The sequence below is a fragment of the Drosophila obscura genome, unplaced genomic scaffold (assembly GCF_018151105.1).
Source record: "Drosophila obscura isolate BZ-5 IFL unplaced genomic scaffold, ASM1815110v1 contig_165, whole genome shotgun sequence".
Taxonomy (NCBI): domain Eukaryota; kingdom Metazoa; phylum Arthropoda; class Insecta; order Diptera; family Drosophilidae; genus Drosophila; species Drosophila obscura.
This window is the reverse complement of record NW_024542752.1, coordinates 2,263,504-2,285,109: the sequence shown is the minus strand read 5'-3', so window position 1 is coordinate 2,285,109 and position 21,606 is coordinate 2,263,504. Positions and strand designations below refer to the sequence as shown.

General features: G+C 41.2%; 1 protein-coding gene across 1 annotated transcript; it reads left to right on the top strand.

Annotated features, from left to right (window-relative positions):
- The first annotated feature begins 365 nt into the window (after nucleotides 1-365).
- LOC121403890 (protein sprint-like) lies at nucleotides 366-20,875 on the top strand. The gene is made up of 4 exons (XM_041591986.1): nucleotides 366-976; nucleotides 8,454-9,038; nucleotides 11,942-12,492; nucleotides 20,809-20,875. Exons 2-4 carry the CDS (start codon nucleotides 9,009-9,011, stop codon nucleotides 20,873-20,875), a joined length of 648 nt encoding a protein of 215 aa, XP_041447920.1. The 5' UTR covers nucleotides 366-976; nucleotides 8,454-9,008.
- Nucleotides 20,876-21,606: the final 731 nt, after the last annotated feature.

Below are 21,606 nucleotides of genomic sequence, written 5' to 3'. Positions count from 1 at the left end.
TTATTTGAAGATTGAAAAATCAATTTTTCATTAGGAGTCTTTCCAACAAGCCAAATTTTTGTTATTAAACAATAAAAACACCTAAAATTAGAGACCTAAATTCATGATATAGTTTACATTTTATTCGACCTAAAATTGAGTAAGTTGCTGCTCACTGAAAATATCTCCTAATCTAAAGATCCGCTTATCTTAAAGTTTCCATTTCACTTTTGCCACATCTTTCAGGCTGAGGCCCCACTGTGCGCTTTTTTCGTTGTCGTGCTGTCGTCACTGACGCAGCCGCAGTCGCCGTCGTTGCCTATCTCAGTCGCTGCGCCGCCGCGGCGGCCGAAAGAAACCGAAACCGAAACGGTCATTATTAATTCGTACGTAGTCGCAGTCATAGTCGCGGTCGCCGTTTTGCGGTTGCGGTCGCAGTCGCCTGTCGTGTGTAGTTTTCCCTCGCCATCCCATAAGAACCGTTGCAGCCCGGCCCGGCCCGGCGTTTCGTATTTTGTCGCAGAAGACCAGAAGAAGATTTTCCCCCGCACCCAGAGATCAGCGGGACTCGTGTGTCGTCGTCGCGCTTAATTAAATACTCTTATTTTTTTTCCCTCCTTATTATTTTTTGTTGTGTTGTGTTGTTCCGACAACCCAATTAAATATAGCTTTAATTGTTTAATAGCAACAACCAGCAGCAACAGCGCACAAAGAGCAAAAAGAAGTAAAGTTAAGTGCGAAAAGTAAAGTGAAGTTTCAGTGAGTTGAGTGAGTGTGAGTGATTGAGTGCGCGATTGGTGCCCCTGCGCGTGTGTGAGTGTGGGTAAACAATTGGAGCAGTCCCACAAGTGGACATTGGACACACACAATACGATCGCCCAGAGGGCTACTGCTAGTGCCCCAACTCGGATTCCTGCCTAGTACCTGGTGGCCGCCTCTTGCGGCAAGTTCAAGTTCAAAGAGAGAGGAGAGAGCCACAGCCAGAGCTTCTCTACCGGTAAGCATACTCTCAAATTGACAGCGCCCACAACTTTACATGAGGGGGCCGTGTCCTCTCTCAGTGTCTTTTTCTCTCTCTTCCTCTTTGCATGGCGCTCTCTCGCGTGCGTGCGTGTGTGGCGTCTCTCTCTCTCTCTTACTTTTTGCGTGCATTGCACCTTTTTGGGCCGTATTCCTTTTTGTGTCGTCTTTCGCTTTCAATGCATTTTGACAGTGGGAATGGCTAATCGTTCTGGCATTTTGCATTCTCAGCGACTGCCACCTCTGCCACTACTACACCCTGCGCACATTCCTTCCATCGTTGTCATATCCTACTCTCCCTCTGCCCCCCTGCTCTGTACCAGCCACTCTCTGACATGGATTCGCATTCGCCCGCACCTGATGATAAAACACCAACAATGATTTTATCGGGCTATTACGACTGAAGCGATACCCCCTTTATATTACTTTCTTCGTACCAATTATCCGCTTGAAACTATTTTTGGTGTAACGCTAGTATAATAAACATTTAAAATAAAGCTTTACTTCTAGTTCTCATACCAATCTCGGGGAGCACCCTGCTCAAACAGTTGTGGCATCCAATGTGAACGAACAAATACAGAACAAATACCCTTGAAATTCCACAAGTACTGGGTATTCCCAAAACATTGTTGATGATTTGTACGGATTGCTGCTAATCAGCTACAGCCATCTCTCTCTCGCATTTACTCTCTTTGTTGTTTTTGGGAGTGTACACTCTACTACTGGGCGCTTGGTTTTTTAGCTCTTCTTATCTCCCCTTTTTGCCGAAAAATCGAAATTGTAACCACATGAGAAACCATCGCAAAGCGTTTTGCGTTGCGGAAGAGAAGAGTCCACATTATGCGAGATATTCCTCTATTCTGAAATGCAACACCCGATGACTGCCCCGACTGATAAGTCCGAGCAGGGTATGTGCATACAATACATGCTTATATGTATGTGCTTACCGCCATTACTTGTGTATGATATAGAATTTCTCATGCAATTTGCTGTTGTCATAGTACTTCTTATTATCTCCATGGGTCTTATCAATGGGTTGCCTTCGTTCCGGCTGGTCAGTGTTCCTCTGCAGGTAGCAGCGGTGTATTCTGGCTCTGTGTTTTAGTTCTGATAGCGATCGTGGCTGGCACACATTAGCTGCTGATTTCTATACATTTGTTTAAAGGTAGAAATCCATTTAGATACATATTTACATACATATATGCAATCTCTGTTGGTTGTTTCTTTGTTTCTGGGATCGTTGACTTTTGATATTTCAAGAGAAATGATTTCTGCAAACTCTGCTAAAAGTTTGTGCAAATTATTTTACTTACGGTTGAATTTATTATGTACATATTTATGTACATAAAATACATACATACATATGTACAATAAATAAATAAATATAAAAAATAAAATATATAAAATATATTATTCTTAAGATCATAATTTTCAAAATAAACTATAAATCACAGCAACAAAATTTTACATGTTTAGAAATTCGACAATCTTTAGGTCCATTTTTAAGTGAACTTCTTCTTGTGATTATTGATGGGTCTTATGGATATGGAAGCTCTTTAATGATTGCGTATAATATTTGCTGATATTTGGCAGCCCTTAAGCCATGATCTCAGTCGAATTCCATGATGGATATTTAGCCATCGCCCACACATCAATTCGCATATTCGATTGCCTGCATTCGTTGCTCAATTTGTTTTTGGCGTTGAATTTTGCTCTGTGGACCGCTCTATGGTATGGTCCAATGATGGATCCATAATGTGGGGGCGCAACAGCAGCAGCAGCCGAACATTAAGTTTTGTTTTGGGGCTCTCTGTGTTTACGCTAACGTTTACTTCTGTCGACCAAAGCAACTGTTCCAATAGAAAGCCAGTTAACAAAAGCCACGCTCCGGTTCGAGGCCAGGGCCTGGGAAGACGATCAACGATCAACGATCCAGCGATCGATCGATCCATCGATCGGGTCTGGTCTGGTCTGGTCGTCAGCGTCTAAATATAGATTTCGACCATATTTGTTCGGCAAATATTGGCAATGAGTGTGTGCGGCAGCCCGAACCTGCCTCAATTCCGTCTCAGTGTCTGTATCTGTATCTATGTCTCTGTATCTGCGTTTGCTGCTGCACGTGTTGTTGCTGCTTGTGGCACCCCACGCGACATTCAACGTGGGACATGCGACAATATTCCATCTCTTTTTTATGTGAGAGGCGGAAGAAAAAAGTTCTTCGTTAGTTTTAGTTTAATATTTATGGCTTATATATTATATATAACTGAAGATAAAGCCGGGATCTGTCATACCAGCAAAGGTTTTCGAGCAACCATTAGAGGGAAACAAATGTTGCTGTTCCAATTTTTGTTTTCCATTTTTCGCGCCTGCTTGACGAAACTTTATCTGTGGCATAGCTCCCTTAATAACTTGTAATCTATTTGTCAATATTGTTCCTGTTGGCTGCTCTTTAAACATTGTGCGTACAGTATCTGAATCTCTATTTGTATCTGTATCTGTATGTGGTGAGAAGTATCTATATCTATATTTGCTGGCCTTCTCCCAGCTCCCTGTACCCTGTTCAACGCCTCTTCCTGGTTGTGTGTCTGCTGCTGCTGTTGCTGCTGCTGCTGCTGCTGCTGCTGCATCCACATTTCAGACATTCAGACAATGGCCGCGTATTCATAAACAAGGCATCTGTCTATCCGTCCATTCGCTACGCCTGTCCATCCAGCCGTGTGTGCCTTCTACCCGTGCTCCTGTGGCTGCCACAACAAATTTCTTTTTTTTTTCAGCAAGTTGGTGCCACTTCTTGCCATGGTTTGTGTGTGTGTGTGTGCGCCGCTGCCGTTGCCATGCGATCGCTTGCTGCAAACAAAAAAAAGAAATTCATTTTGGTCTTCATATTTTTTTTTTTTCTTATTTCTGTTTGTCTATCTTTTGCTGTCCTTCTCAGTTTCTGTGTCTTTCTCTGTCTTTTCAACTAATTGTATTGCATTTTTTTGTTAACTTTTCTTGACAGTAGATATTCTGAGGTTTTGTTGGGTTTCTTATCCTTCTCGAAAGTAAAAGTCTGAGTAGAGATATGAATACAGTAGCCCCCTTAAAAATTGCCCCAAGCGAATGTATGCATACACTTCGAATGGTAATTAAAATATATATACGAAGTATCTGTATCTGCAAGTATCTGATGCCCAAAAAGCTGAAAAAAAAATGTCCAAGTGATATTCTGGAACAGAATAAACTTATAATACACATTTATTTATTTTTTTAAATACATAAAATGCTTTATGCGTTTGGTATAAAACTGGAAATATTTTGTTTCAATTTGTATGCCAGAAATAAATTTTAAATTGTATAGTAAAAATTATTATACAAATTAAAATAAAAAAAATACATTTTCTTAGATATTACAAAGCAGAAATTAATATATTTTATTATTTGTATTATGATCCTTATGATCCCTGCAAAAACAAACCACCAAAATAAACAAAACTCAAAAGACCTGACCTTTGGCAACACGAGCTGCATTGACATCCGATACAGATACACGCGTACAGTGGACACGGTACGGACAGAACGGACTGTAAATGATATTCAACATTAATTGAAGAGGCCTTCTGTGACGCAAGTGACGCCCCAAATGCATTTGTTGCAGCAGCACATAGATTGACGGACACTCAAGTGGCTCTCAATTCGATTCGATGGAAGGCAATCTCCTTGATTGAGGAGGCGTCTTATCAGCCAAGGAAAGGGCAGTGCGAGTATCATATCAATTGATTTATGGTGTTGATGGAGAGAGCGGCAATCAATTGAGTAGCTGTCCAGAATGCGAATCACCTTCAGCCTCAATTCCCCAATTGATTGCCGGACGACGACAACGATCATCACATGTACATACACATACACATACACGAGAGTATCATCATTCAGATGTGGATGCCGAATAGCTGCCGCCTGTGTGCGTGCTTATCATTCAATTTACAGACTTTTCTTGTTTCTCGTTTCTTGTTTCTGTGCCACAAGATGCACAGCGAGGCATCGGGCCCCCAGTCAGCGATAAGTCCAAGACAAGATAATGCCCGACCCCGAAATCTCAGGCGAAGCGCTAAAGAAGACTTTAGAGAAAGATGCTGCTTGTATCTGTATCAGTAGTATCTGTGGGGCAGCTGCTGCTGCTCCTCAACACTAAAACTCATTTCAATTTCACGCTGATATTTAACCTTAGCATAAATTCAATAAATAAACCAGAGACAAAGCTCAGACAAAACATTCATTAGACCCGAAATTGATACAAGCCGCTCGGCTGGGATCGCCCTCGAAATATTGATATTGATTATTGATATTTCCATGCCACAAATACGAGTATTTCTCTGTTTCTCTGTTTGTCTGTTGTGTTGTGTTTCGATGTCTCTTGTGTGTGTAAACACGCAAACAATTTATGGCCTGATGAAGTAGAGAAGTCACAGTGACTAAATTCAAAGATTTTAAAGCTAAGAATACGTTCAGTCAAAATAAATGGAATGAATCTTTAGGGTTTCAGATCTTTGATGCAATATAAATATCCTTCTAATTGCAACGGAAATTCCGCTTTCTCCGCTCGATGAAAAGATTTATCTATCCAGAGCCCTGGAAAAGTATACAGGAATTTAAATCAATCGCTTTAAAATTCCTAAATTCACTACAAAAGCTAAAAATATTTTTTGCTTTAATTTGAAATTATATTAATAGGTACATATGTATATGTATTTTTCTATTAAGAGAATTCTTTGATACAGATACAGATTTAAAATGGAAATGTAATCGGAAAATTAATTAGAATTATTTTTCTGTCGAACCAAACCACCCGCGACTTTAAGATCCCAGCTATTCCCGGTTTCGATTTATGTACCTATGTATCTGATGACTTTCCCTCTCAGGTTACAGGAGCTAAAATACGATACGGGACCCTTGGCTGTGAAGCATACGGAATATATTGAAAGGGGGCCGTGGCGACCCTTCAGCTGGACCCTAATTTGCTGTGTAGCTTCTGCTGTGTTCTTTGATTTTTATTTATCGAATCTTGGTGTTGAGGCAACGCACTGCTGTCGCACAGCGCCAACTAGTGATTCATCATTTTGCAGATGGCTTATCACCTCGCAAAAAAAACTGCAAAAAATTATCAATCCGATTGTACAAACGGCTTAGCCACATCATTTCCTGTTTGGTTTATGAAAATCGACTCGTTGACAAAAGGCAGGAAAGGAGGCGCCAAACAAAATATAATTGCGGAGTAAGACCAAAGTGCCTGCCCCCAAAAAAAAAAGCTGCTGCGGTGAAAGCGGGGACTGCAGCGGGAAGATGGGCAACGAAACTCCAAACACGGATTGTACTTTGCTACGACAATTAGAGCTCTCCACACATCACCCCAATCAACGGATTTTGTTGACCAGCCAAATTATCGAATTGCAGACACATGTTCCCCAGCTACAGCTAAAAAGCGCTACAAAAAAAGCCTATCCCATATATCCCATGTATACTCATTCTCGTATGCCACAATAGACTCAACGATACATATCTATGTATGTATGTACTGCTCGAAGTTCTCGTAATCGCGTAGAATCCCATTTAAAGCCATCTTCCCCATTTGATCAACAATTTATTCAAGCTAAATAAATAAATAAATACGAAACTTCAGCTCGAACCCAAACGAAACGATCATTTTGTATGCATTTAAAGCTTTTGTAATGAGCTGCTGCGTGCGACTGGCGCGACTGCGTGACATTTTTTTTCACGCTTCTCGTTTGATGGCCACCGATTTTTCGGTAGATTTTTTTTTTTTTTTTTTTTTTTGGTGCGGGAAATGTTGTCGCGATTCGAATGCATTTCAACCTTAAAGCTGCAGATACATACATATCTCGTATCTGGTATCTGGTATCTGGTATCTGAACTGTTCACAATTTCATTTGCAATTCAACTTCCGTCAACCATCCAACCGTCAGCCGTAGCACTGTGTGGAATTTCATGGCAAGAAACAAGAAAGGAGGAAGGCTTTCGATATCAGTGACCGAAACAATTGATACCCTTTGATTAAATTATTGAATTTATGTGCGGGGTATGAGAATTTCAGAGAGTTTTTCTCTGCGTGCAGGGAAAAGTACTGTAGAAATTGTAAAATTTAAGTATTTGTCAGGACTGTTGACTGCGAATCAAGAATATCCCAAAGCGTAAAGCTAATTTCAGATCTAATCAAAATTATCATACCCTTTTGCAGAAGGGAAAAACTGAGACGGCACATAACGAGCTTCGAAATTGTATCTGAAAGATACGACAGAAACGTATGAAAACTGAAATGAAATGCTTATGTAAATGCAGAAATTGAAATGAAAATGTAATTAATGAGCATAAAATGCGGAAAAATTTGTGGAAATATAATATACGTGAAACGAGTTTTTCCATTTGTCAACATCTACATCATCATCGTGTGCGTAGTGATGGTGGGGACTGAGGGGCCTGAGGGGCCTGGGATATTGTCAAATGAAGTTTGGGGGCCCCACAAAAATGTTTGGACAGAGCCATGCTCTGCATGGGTTTTTAATTAAAAGAAACTTATGAATGTACGGACGAGTGTATCTGCAAGATACATTCAACATTCACTTTTTTCGGTTTCTTTTTTTGGTTTTGCCTGCTGTATGCATGTCGGTTTCTCTTCCATTTTCACCATTTTATTATTCCATTTTGTCTGCATGGAAAACTTTTGCTGACTTGACTGCCCTACCGCCCCATCTAACGCTTATTCGATTCTTTCGATTGATTTAGACGCAAATAGATCCTCATAAATGGAATACATATCGCTCCATCGCCTCTATGAAATTTAATTAATATTTGATTGAAATTTACAGCACAAATTTGCCTATAATTATGCCTAAAATTATCAAATTTTATATTGAAGTTTGAACGGCTTAATGCGCTCGAATTTTCTCACTTGACGGCATCGTCTTCTTCCGTTTTATCGTCATCGTCACTGTCATATTCAATTTTAAACCAAATCATAATTATTATTATTTATGGCTCATAATAGAATTACATAAAATTTAATTTTTAAGAGGTACCAGATATTTTCATCTTATTCCTAAGATACGTTCTGCTCGAAATTTTGTTTAGATTTTTCATATCTTTTATTTTACTTTTGAATTGCTCTGATTCATGGGCTAGATTTTCATAGCCTACGATCCCTCGGTTGTGTCGGAGAAACCCAAATCCATTCTTCAAGCTTCAATGATGAAGTCACCCTTGATTGTTTCCAGCGTTAACCATCATTCAACCTCAATCGTGATCTCATTATTGACATAATTTCTATACATATTTAATCTACACTTCATCCTACATTTCAAATACCTTCCCCATATTTTTAAACGCCTTTTGCCGCCCACTTTTGTTTGTCATTTGCATCGCCAAAAACCTATAACTCTTTCACAATTTGTCTCAACCCACAGAGCTCGAGAGCACGTACCACGTACAAGCACAATCCTCATCCTCGGATCTGGCGGGCCGTCCGGTCAGAACCACCACCTGTCGCATAAGCAAATCGTGAACGTTAATTAAATGTCAACAGATCCAGCGACAAAGGAGCCAGGCGGTGAGGAGCCAGCGCAGAAGGGGTCGATGGAGAACGGGGGTCCGAGAAGCCAAATGAATTGAAATTTAAATGGAAATTGAGAATACGTCGGCGAAGAGAATCGCAACAACATTGCGAAATTGTGGCCAAAATCTTTGCATGATTGTCAAATAAATCAAAATATTCAAGAAAGAGAAGCAGCGAGAGGAGAACTAAAAAAAAAAGAAGAAGCGAGAGAAGAAGAATCCCAACGAGTAGTATAAAGGAAAGAGTGAACAGCGAGAGAAGTAGCAAAGGACGAAAAAAAGAATCCCTTCAAAGAGAAGACAACCTGCGAGAGACAAAAAAAGAGGAACAGCGAGCGGAGAATCAACCAGAACCAGCCCAAGAGAGAGAGAGATAAACTACAAGAAGTTCTAGAAGCTGCAGGAAAATGGTTAACGCAGTGATGGATGCCATTGCGGTAAGTAAAATGATAAATAGAGAATTAAGAACGCCATAAAAATGGAAATATAAAGAGAGGCCGGCGATCGCGTCGCTTGTTAAATTTAATTTAAAATACGTTTCATACAATATAATTTTTGTATGTATCATTTTCTGCGATTTGTTTTATGAGATCTAAATTGAAATTGTCTGGAAGTGCCCTCTCTCTGTCTCTCTTCTTCCCCTTTCTTATTTGCTAATAGTCCCCACTTCCTCTCTAGCTCTCTTTCAATTCCTTTCTCCCCTTCCTCTCTAGCTATCTTTCAATTCCTTTCTCCCCTTCCCCTCTCTTTCTCTCTGTCTTAACCCATTCCTTACCGTATAATCCACACTCGGATATATTGCCAATTGAAGTTTTGTTTGCACTTCGAACACAGAAACTCTGCGGTTGAGTTTCCATTTTATTTCCAATTTTTTTACCCACCGGTTTAGGGATACCCTATGGAGAGAAGGCTACACTAATTCCTATGCAATATCGCAGCCACACTTGCAGAATAAATTCTAAAAAATAAGTCCCCAAATACCTTTAAAGATTTATCCACTCCAACCAAGGGACTAGTCACGTTACCCATGGAACTCCCCTATGTTTTGGGACATTTGTGTCTAGAATCTTACGAATCAAACTTTGGCAGCTGTGGAAGTTTTTTCCAACTTTTACACAAATTCCCCTGCTATTAAGGGCATTCGATGCTTCGGCCATTGATGTTGGTTTTTATTTCTTGCCTTGTTTTGTTTGGTTTTTTTTTTTTGATTTGGTTTTTGCTTGCTTTGCCCACATTTTCAATTTGAATCTGTTTGCTGTGGCAATTGCTCAATTGGCTGGCGGCCTGTCTATGGCTCTGTCTCCCCCTTGTCTGACCGTTTGTCTGTCCCACCAGCTGTGTCTCTGTTTGCATTGAAGTGTGGCCTGGCTGTGGCATTATTACATGCTAATCCATATGTTTAAGTTGGTTTTTTTTTTCGTTTCTCGATTTCTGTCTCGTTTTGGCAAAAATACAAATTCCATTGAGGCGTATACGTGATTCGGATTCTATTTGGAGATGAGGAGATGGATACTCTTAAAAAGTATCTTTGATGTACATATTTATTTATTTATTTATGTGCTTGCTTATGTGCTTGCTTTAAGGTTGTTCAGCAGATTAACCCCTTAGGATAACATCCAGTTACAGCGCACTGTAAGAACGCTCCGACAGCGCTCTCTAAGCTTCAATTAATTATGCTTCATCCAGCCTCCCACAAAAACGATGCATAGTAATACGTTTTTTTTTTTTGGTAAACTTTTAAACAACTGGAAAACAGCAAATCAACTTCTTTTCTATCGTAAAGTGTGATCTTCAAATGGAAACGATTTCAGTCGCAAAATCACTACACAATTCCCATATGCTTTGAATGCCTTAATACTAGAAACAAAACAAAAACAAAAACGCAATATATGCCCCCTTGCCACACAGTTTCCACAGTCTTTCCAGATTCCCTTTTTTTTTTATTTTCCACTTCACTTTTCGTCCAGCATTTGCATCCACAGTTTGCCAATTTGCGGGCCAAACGAAAACGAAGAAAACAAAAACCAAAACTCTAGAAATATTTATAAATACACAAAAATAATGCACAAAACACACACACAGAAAGAAAAGGAACTGAAAACGAAGTGGATATCAAATTAGCACAGAGCGTGGGAGCCGGTTTGCTGTGTTTTCTGTGTGTTTGCTGTGCTTTGGCTGATTTTTGGCACTTGGTTTTGGGGACATGGGTTAACCATGTTTCATATGAGAGGCAGCCAGTCTAAGAGGAGGCAAGAAACAAACCCGTTATTATTGCATTAGCCAAAGACAGTGGCGCGCGTAATTATTAGAGATCGCCACAGACAGCCACAGCCAAGGCCTGCCACTGCCACCGCCGGAAGTTAAGACCAGTTGTGGCAGGTACACCGGTAGTACCCCACCCAACACCCAAACTTCAGTTCAATGCATGCCCCACCAGCATCGCCGCCAGCCGAATGTTTGTGTAACGGAAATTCCTCCGCAAAGAGACACGACACGATACGACACAACACCGAAGGCTAAGTCCAAGTGTTGGCCTCTCTCTGGGCCATGATTTTGCACAAAAAACAAATCAAAATCAAAATCAATTGATTCCCATGAGCAGTAGTCGCCACTTGAGACATCCGTTCATTAACCTAGAATCGAGTTGGAGATTTGCATGCCGCTGCAGAAAAAGAGAGAGAGAAGCCTCCTTGATTGGTCTGCTTTATCAATCAAATCGCTGTGCATTTTCATTGCATTGGCAAGTTTTAGACTTGGTTCTTGGCTCTGCGTTGCAGTTTGGTCACTAAATAGAAGTAATGATGGAAATGGCTAGGAACACAAATGGGAGTGTGAGGATACCTAAACGATTTGTAGGCATTTAATGGGAAGCCAGAAAAGTAGCAGCGATAGACGAAGATATGAAGAAAAACCAGCGAGAGTCGATGAGAAAAAAATAAGAAAATCAGCGATAGAAGGAAAGATTAGGCAACAGAGAAAGAAAACAAACGGGAAGGAACGTGTGAGTCGCTTCTGAGGACGCGAATCTACTTATAATTTTTAAATTAAATTCTTGTAATTTGTAATGAGATTATCTTTTGCTCAGTTGTTGCACTTTTCCTATGACTTCCATGTTTATTGTGATGTTTATAGATTTATTACCATCTAGTTGTCAAAAGTATATCGAATTGAGCTTAAGAAACTGTTTTTTTTAACCATATTTGGATACATTTAGTCAAGATGAAGCAATGCTACGTTTTAGCTTGTAATTGACTTATTGATTAATACTCGCTCTTGGTCTTTCTTTTGCATCCGTTTCTGTGTAAAATCGTATTGAAATCTTATTTATTTTATATTTCAGCTGCTCAGCTCTTTGGCCAGCGATCTGGATGTAATGCTGAACGATCTTCGCTCAGCGCCGAGTCATGCATCAGCGAATCAGCAGCAGCTGCATCAGCAACCACAGCAACAGCAGCAGCAGCTACAATCGAGGCAACTGCTGCAACCACTGCATCATTGGCAAAGCATTAACAATAATAATGTGCCACACCCACTGAAGGCAATCCGATCCACAACAATATCCACACAAAATTGCCTTCAGAATAATCGTCGCCGTGTGGCACCCAAACCCTTGCCCCGGCCACCGCGACGCTCACGTCCAGCCAACGCCAATGCGGCCAGGGAGGCTGTGGCTGTGGATGATGCCGCGGAGGATACGGATGCCAGCGATTTGGCCAATATGACATCACCGTTGAGCGCCAGTGCGGCGGCCACACGGATAATGGGCCTCTCGCCGGAGGTGAAGAAGGTGCAACGGCTGCCGCTCTGGTGTCATCCGCATACTCAAACGCCTACATTGGTGCAGCTGCGTCCCCAGCGTCGTCCCAGTCAGCGCCATCATCATCATCATGGGTAAGTCATCATCGTTCCATCCCATCCCATCCCATCCCATTGTTCTTCATAAGAAAGGAAGAGCAAGCAAATCTCTCGCGTAACCTCTACAGGTGGCAATGGTCTGTGAACAGTTTATGCTCCGCCGAGCGCTTCATGGGAATGGGCGGGTTGGCACTGGCACTGGCAGTGGCAGTGGCAGTTGCACGCATGGTTGACAGCCAAAAGCTGTCTAAAGTCATGGCCAAAAGATGAACTGTTGAGAGCAATGCCAGTGGGCAACGTGGTCTTCAGTTTTCTTGGAATTCTAGCAGCAAAAATGCCTATCTGATCAGCGAAAATAAATGCAGGCATTAAGCTAAACACCCCAAAAGATTGTAGAGTTTTGCGTTAAGAAAGGAAGATTAACAACCAAGCAATGCACTCAAAAGTGTTTTACAGATCGGGGTCACCAGCTTCTTGACTTTCAGGCAGTCAGCATCAGTGAAAGACGATGGGCCAACGCTCTAACATTAAACCATACAGAATTGAATGCTAAAAATCTCGAAGATAACATTTGACAAGGGTCGTCTGTCGTCCGTCTGTCTCTAGCCCAAAAGTGCTCGATCGGGGCATGCAAATTTCAAGCTTAACCTTTTCATTAGCCATGGACCCACACCCAGAATCAGATTCAGAAACAGAAACAGAACCAGAACCAGAGGGAGGCACTCCCAGCCGACACTACAGCCAGTTTAGCTGGCAGTTAAGTTATGGCAAACCCAACCAAAAAGCCAACGTTGACAACCAGCCAAACCGAACCGAACCGAACCCAAGTGGTGGGCGGTAAGGGGTCGGGTGTGGTAAAATGCGTAACATGGCTAGGATATGTTTAAGTAAATGCTGCTGCGTATGTATTTAGATATTTTTGTAATTCCATATAAGCGCAATATGTTTAGCATATAAATTATGAGGCCCGACACCAACACCAGCCCAAACAGCGACTCTATCGCTGTATCTCGACCCCTCGATTGTGGGTCGTGTGCGTGGGGTTGTGGGCTGGGCTGGGCTGGGGTGGGGTGGGGTGTAGGCGTCAAGACATTCTAGAATCTAGATATTGGCCAAAGGAGAAAAACTAAAATGAACAGACCAACCCCACCCCCATGCCACTCTGGCCAAAAATGAAGTGTTATATTTTATGTGGCAATCCGGAATGCCAGAAACAACAGCCGACAAATGTCCGGAGATGACAGAAACCAAAGACAAATACAATGCTCCATAAACTTGGGTAAATATGAATATGTCTGCCAAAAATGGGGGGGATAAATATACCCGGCCTTCGTAGACTGTGAGAGGGTTGAAGGGTTTCTTTTCTTTGCTGACAGCCGGAACCATCCTCTCACACCATTCTCCTGCCCCCCTGCCACCCGGAATGGGACTCTGAATGGTTACTGCTTACTGGTTACTGCTTACTGGTACAAAGGGTTGTGTGTGACTTTTGTGTGTGTGTTTAGCTATTTATTAAATTTGTTTACCACCCAAAAACACACACACACAAGTAACGAATGTCAAATGGAATGGGAATTGGGTTGTGGGTGGGGGGGAAATGTTTAAGGATGAGGTTACAAGGAGCCACGAACATGAGCTGCGTAACTAATTTGCTTAAAGTGCACGATGCCTCATCAACATCAGTTACAATGACTACAGCAGCACAGTGGTATGGAAATACTCGTACATAATATTTTTCATACAGAGCAAACAAAAAATTTAAAAAAAAAAATCAAATAAAAATAACAGACAGCTATGCTATTTTTTTGAGGCGCTATACTGAATTAGGAATAAACTTTTAATACCAAATATTTTGAAATTGTTTTTTTTTTATTTTTTTATAAAAATGTAAAATATAAATTAAATTCAAACATCTCTTCAGCGGAGAAGTTTAAAGCAAAGACAATATAATAATTACATAATGTATTATATATATTTTAATTATTATATTGTATATTATAATAATTTATATTGTATATTATATATTATTATATTGTATTTAGTTAAAGTATGTATGGGTTAAAAGGACATACCATACATACATACGCATGCCAAATATTTGCTGAGAGCTTACAATTTCCAACCAGTTTTAGCTTAAATTTAATGAGATTTTGAGACTTTAAATTTGTGGATCATATTAAATATAAGAAATTAATTTTTTTTTTTTAATAAAATATAGGGATTCATTATAGAGCGTAATTTGGTTGGAGTTGCGTTTCTTAATTAACAAAAATGTTTGGAATTATTATTTCCAATCAAATAAATATCAAAGAATATATAATAATAAAGAATAAAGGTAGAAATATATCAGCAGAGTGTTTTCGTTTTAGTCTCCGAATTTTGCATTCGATTTTCACAAAAAAATTTCGTAGCACTGTGGCTACGGCTGGTACCACAAAAAGTTTTGTCGTGCTCGCCAAGTGTTTTTGTGGCGGCGGGCCCCCATGCTTGCCCTCTCGACTCTCGAAAATTGATGATGTCTAGGACCCAGGCCATATCTGCCACCAACCATCTTCCAGGCCCATCATCCGCTATCACCACCATCATCATCATCACCATCATGGGCTTGATGATTGTCAAAAAGTTTATGCAATTTGAGAGCGTTTTAAGTTTTTGACGTAGTCAACGATGCGAAGCCAAAAAGGAGGAGACTAAATGGATGGCTCTGGCTCTCGTTCTCGTCCTGGGGTTTGCGGCCAAATGCTGCGACAGGTGTTTGCTTTATTAACTGTAGACATACACCTCCTCCCTCGCACCATACGAAACGAAGAAGCACTTCTAGTGCGGCTGACATGTAAACAGATTAACATAATTAATTTATTTGGCTACTGCTACTGCAAGAGGCTCCTGCTAAATGTCTAGAAATTTGTGTGCTCCTCAATGCAGTAGGGTGGGCTCGTATATTCCTTCGTTAGGGGAGAAAGGAATGTAAAAACCAATCGGAATTTCTATCTCTAGCCTATGCCACATTTGCAGGGTATTTATTGTAGGGAAAACCTTTTGCAGAAACGTATACCATGGATTGAGATTGAGATTGCGATCATGAATGAATGGTGCCTCATTAATATGTTTGTGTGGGCTTTGTCATCTCTTTCTCTCGATTGTGAGATGATGGAATGATTGATCATATTTTTCTTTTTTTTTCGATAAATTCTGCAGCTTTTGCTCTTCACCGACAAACCCCCATTGATGGACAGAGCAACGAAAGAGATCTCTTTTGTGTGCGTATCAATCATATTTAGCATACAACTGTCTGTGTGTCTGTCTATCTGTCTGTCAGAGGCAGTGAGTGAGCGAATGTTGTGTGCCTAAAGGCCATGAAATGAAATGAATTCGCGGCAAGCAAACAGCATCACACACAGATCAGTCCCATTTCAATGCCAACGAGTTGTGCCTCTGTACAGTACGGACGTCAATTGATATCTCAAATTTCGCCATTATGCAACGTACTCTATTCCATCTACTGTCCAGTGTCCAGTGTCCACTTGCGACCCACTCATTAGCCAAGTTCTCACTTATTCATCGCACATTTGCCACAGACTCTTGGGGTTGGGGGAGGGGCTCACCGGCGAGGCTCTAAATTTCCCCAGACAATACAATGACCAAAGACATAAAAAAAAGAAACCCAGAAAAGAACCCCAGAGAAAGTCGAAAAGAGAAAGCACTAAAGAAAAGTGTAAAACATTAAGGGAACAAAACAGGGAACATACACAAAAAAAAAAACAGCAAAAGAACTATTTTTTTTTTTTGAGCCACGAAGCTTTAGATACCCTTTAGGGAGCAATCGTTGCCATGGGTAATAGGAGTACTACATATGATGTGCCATGGCCTACAGCGAGCGGGCAGCTGTTAGGATCTGTAGAATTTTCTATGCTAATTCTTCAGGTAAACTTTTTTTTTTTTTTTTGCTTGTTTTTTGTGTATGTAAATTGCTGGAGAGTTTCAAGGGGATCCAATGGAATGAACAGCGGATCTGTATTCCTGGGAAAACATTTTCAGGGAGGATCCATCTCTGCAATACCCTCTGGAAGGGCATTAAAAGTCAAAAGAAAAAGAAATATGCAAATTGAATGGACAAGAAGAGCAGAGCGAGGGGCACAGTGGAGCTGGCGATGGAGATGAAGATGGAGGAAGCAACTTTTCAGTGACGTAAATTGCATATTAAATTTTACATTTTTCATATTTATGCAGCCGCCAAGGCAGTCATAAAGTGAAAGTGACTCGGCTGTTGGGGGGGGGCGAGCCGTTGTGTCCACGAGGACCTCGAGTAGCACGAGTGTAAGGACAAACAACATTTCAATTTAGGAAAATATTCATTATGCTCAAGTGGAACACACAGAGAGAAGGAGAGAGAGTAGAGAGAGAGAGCAGGAGTCGCGCTAAACGGAAGCGGAAACGTGCCACAGCAGGCAAAAGGTGACCCCGCACCGTTCCCCCCGCACTGTTACCAGAGAGCCACTCATTTGGCCATTGTCAGGCGGTGTCTTCTTCATTGTCGCTGTTGCTGTCGGCGTCGCCTGCCTTGTGCCTTGTGCATTGTCAAAACTTTCCATAAAGTTATGAAAAGTCATTCAAGTGCAGAGGGATGGACTGTCTACCACCCCGCAGCAGCAGTATTGTGGCCCCCTCCAGAGCCGGCAGCCCCAACGACTTGGCGACTTTGGAGCACTTTGTGCTCATTTTACCCCTCAACCCAAAAAATACTAGAAGACGGTCGGTCGGTGGGTCGCTCCCACAAGGGGTTTGAGTAAACTCCAAGCTAAACAATAAAGCCGTCAAAAACGTGCAGTGACGACAAGGATAGTGTTGTTGGGTGTTCTTTTTTTTTTTTTTTTTTTTGTACCTGGTACACTGGGGCTCCTTCTGCCTGTACCTACTCCTGTGCGCCTTCGCCTTCGCTGTCACCTCCATCAACATTGTCATCTAAGCTGCAATGACAAGTTGTTTCAAGTGCCTTCCCTCCCCCCCCACCAAGTGTGCCCATTGAACGGGTATCCAGGGCATTCTCAATCGATTTGACACTCATTGAAAAAATGCATTGGCTCTCCTCTCAGGCTTTAGTTCTATGAATATGCCCATCTAAGGCAAACATTTTTCACTTGCCAGCCTTCACTTTAAGCATAAATTCTAGTTATTGCTACTTTTACTAGACAATAACTCTTTTGGTTACGAAAACGCATCCCATCCAAATATCATTAAAAATTAATGAGTTTTTAAAAAAATGTATAAAAAAAAAAAATTTTAGTTTTCAATTTAAAAAAAAAAAATGCCAACTGTCAGTCAAAATATCTTTGTAGCAACCGCCTATATTTCACGTTACTACAAGTACCTAAGGTACCTAAAAACTGAAATTTTAATGTTTACATTAATATTTAAAAATTGTATACCAATATATTTCCTAGATTTCATATTTAAATTAAATATATTTTAAATCTAAATTAACAAATTAAGCTTTAAATTTAATATATGTATAATATTTATTTTAAAAGTGTTTTATAGGTTAAAAAAACCTTTTAAATACATTTATGTTTATATATATAAAATTATTTATTATTATTTATTTTTTTTTATTTATTTTTTATTTAATTTATTTATGACTATTTTTGTTGCATCCAAAAACCGAATATTTAATTTAAATATTGGTTTGTTTCTGTTTATTTTTTCATTATTATGAGTCGAAAGAAACCATGGCTTAAGAAATCAAAAGCCAACCGACCGAAGTGCAGTGCTGCATGACGTGCTTAAAAATGGTTATTATTAATTTAATTAATTTAATTCTTCATTCTAAGATTACTGAAAGCGCTTTTACTTTTCGCAGTAACCCCGAGCGGCCAAAAGGGGGAGCCGATGGCTGCTGTGTTTTTTTTCCGGAGGCAAATCAAAAAGCACATCCAAGCTTCGTCTTGAGAGAAGTTTTGTCTGTTGCTTCTGCACTTAGTCTCCACATCTTACTTCCTTTCTCTCCCCCCTATCTCTTTCTCTATTTCTCTATCTCTCAGACTTCTGCCACATTTTCGCTGCTTGTGTCTGCTTGGTTTTTGAAGCTTAAGTGGAGCTTTCGCCATTACGTTCGACTCCTTGGCAGCTGCGTTTCCTTTAAGCTCATTAACTTGCCGTGCAGCACCGTCATGTTGCATGCTGCCCGCCTGTCCGCCTGCCCCGTGCCAACACCTGCCGCACCGTCCGGCCGGATGGCACGAGACTTTAATGTCATTGCCAGGACGGACACACACAGCAGTCTGGCATCCGTGGCACTCCACAACCCCCCTCCGAACCACGCCCCCGCCCCCTGTACACGCCATCGTTCGGTGCGTTCATGCGTGCCACGCTCCTCGCCCGTGCGCCCGTCCGTTCCATGGCCTGCAGTAAATAATTGTTGGCCAAAAGGTTGTTGAAACATTTAATAAAACCAATATAAATCATAACAAACACTTAGCCTGACAACAACCACAACCAACAGACGGAGGAGGCGGCAGACGGCAGACGGCAGTCGCCAGCCAGAGTCGAGGACATGTGGCATGGGGGCAACGGCAATGGCAACAAAGCGGAACTAAAATTCCAAAACGTTGCCCATTTCTGGCCGCAAAAACTTCAACCAATGCGAACAGGAAAATTCCGCACCGACCTACGTACGCCAGGAGGGACTTCTCTGACAAGCGTATGAGGCAAGAGGCTGGCAAATGGGGCATGGAATGGGGCACCAGGGACAGAGAGCATAGCATCTCTCTGCATTGCTGCGCGTGAACGCACCTTTAGCCGAGACTCTCGCTCTCACTCTCACTCTGTGTGTGTGCTTGTGTGTGTGTTTGTGTGTGTGTGTCTGCATACCCAGACACCGCACTGTGGTCGAGAGTTCTATGAAAACAGCCACAGAACATTTGAATACAAGGCAAAGAAGATGCAAGCACCGTTCAAGGACTCTCTCTTGATCTCTGGAGCATAAAGAAAAAATGTACGCGTTTAATTTATGGCACTAAAACCAATCCATTAACGAGTATTTGTGTGGATGATCTGCACGATCGCTATAGCCCCCGTAGCTGGACACACTCCATATTCAGTGTTCTCCTTTCTAAGTTTGCTTCTTTCTCTCAACATTTCATCATAAGAATTTTGGAATCTCTCCCAATTGGGCTCTGTATGTGCCATTCGCTTATGCAAAATTTGTACAGCCAAAAAGAATACATAGGCAAACTGTAAAAATAATTTCCCTGCCGAATCCTCTTGATTTCCATTTTAGTAAGTTTGTTAAAATTTAGATTTTGCATTTTCTGGATTTTCTGAAATTAAATTTATTTTTTAAGTCCATTTCTTTTCCCCATTATGATAACCTCTGCCAGGGCACATTGGAGTGTGAATGCTGTGGCAGTGACAACACCGGTGGCACTGTGCCTGTGGGGCAGGCTTTGTCGCCTTTTACATAGTTTCATGTCCGTGTTCGTGTTCGTGTCCGTGTCGGTGTCGTCAGCAGCAGCTTCCCCATGGCGACATCTAGCAGCAGCAGCACCACCACCACCACCATCGCCATCGTCACCAACAAAAATGCGCAAAAAATTAATTGCTCCGCATAAATCAAAAGACTTTGCTACCCGGACAACGTCCCCATACACACACATACAAGCACTGCCCCCCAAGCCCCACTGCATCTGCCACAGCCACAGCCCCGCCAATGCCATGCCCCTCCTTTGTGGCTTCTGCGTGGCACTTGTTACTATTTCTGATTTCCAGCACTAGAAGGCAGCAGATCTTAAGATGCAATTTAAAGCTTCATTGTTTCTGCTTTTGCGTCGAGGCATCAAGGCCACATTTGGTTGAGGTCCGTTCCAATCGCACCATGCCCCTGCCCCTGCCCCACCGCTCGATGGAGGTGAACAACAGCTGTTCTCCCCCCATTCCCCTTAACGGCCGGAAGTTTTTGGCAGCGAGAGGGAAGAGAGGAGAGAGACAGAGCCATAAACAAGATGTTCCCCCCATCCACCCGACATATGCGAATATCTCTCATGGATTCCACCCACCACCCTATTCCGCATCGACATCAACGTCATCTTCATATCATCATCATATCATCATCATCATCATCATTAACGGCAATCGCTTAAAGAGACCCCTGATGAATGTGTTTTTTATGACTGTCGAGAGCGCATTCCACAGCACAATTAACGGATGCGATGCGCACTAAAGCGCTGTTGCCGCACTTCAATTGAAAGCAAATTTAGCAAATTTCATTTGTAATTTAAATTAATTCAATTTAAAATTCAACAAAAAGTCAAACCTAACAGTTGGATCTTCCCATCGACGATTTTGATGGACTGATAGGCTGGGGCCTTCAGTATTCCTGGTGCTTCCCGGTCTGAAGAACTTTGCCAGCGAGGATACGGACTAAATGATGCTCAGTTCAGTGCAGTGCAGATATAGAAGTCCGTCAGTCTGTAAAGAAGTCCGGCCATTGCCATTGCCATTCCAATTGCCAAAAGATAACTCTTTGACATAAGTGCTCATGTGATATACCTCGGGTTTTTGTTCTGATTGAACTGAAGCTTCATGGGAACTAGCGTGGATAGTCCTTATTAAAAATCTTTATTTTGGGCCATGGAAATAAAGGCAGAAACAACACAATAATCATGCAACGCAAAGGAACCCCTTCTACTGATTTATTGTTTCGTTTTTTTTTTATTAGTTTTTATTTATTATTTTTTAATTAATATTTTTTATTTATTATTTTTTAATTAATATTTTGTTTATATTTTTAATTAATAATTTCTCTTGGTATCGGTATCTTTTGGTGTTGCTGTTCGATAAAGGAACAGATGCATTTTTTAGTCAGTGCGGGAAGATATTAGTATATCGGGTCTGCATTACCCTATCTCGCTCAATATTTCTGGCGCTTGCCATTAAAGATGGGCAAAAACATAAGAGAAAGAGATGAACCACGGACAGCTGGGAGGACTGTCTGTTTTGTAGCGTTGTCGATTTATTTTTTGCTCCCCATAAACTATCAGTTTTTATGCGGATCATAATTTTCCAGCAGCAGTTACGCCAAGCACTTGGCCAAGGCCGTTAACAGTTGGCTTCTCTGATTGCTGTATTCGCTTTGTGCTTTATTTGCCCGAGACA

What these genes read in the sequence shown, in the direction of transcription:
- LOC121403890 (XM_041591986.1), top strand. Translation starts at nt 9,009, where the DNA reads ATGGTTAACGCAGTGATGGATGCCATTGCG. An exon ending in CAGTGATGGATGCCATTGCG is followed by an intron (nt 9,039 to 11,941) that starts GTAAGTAAAATG and finishes TTTATATTTCAG; the next exon opens with CTGCTCAGCTCTTTGGCCAG. An exon ending in CGCCATCATCATCATCATGG is followed by an intron (nt 12,493 to 20,808) that starts GTAAGTCATCAT and finishes ATGGACTGATAG; the next exon opens with GCTGGGGCCTTCAGTATTCC.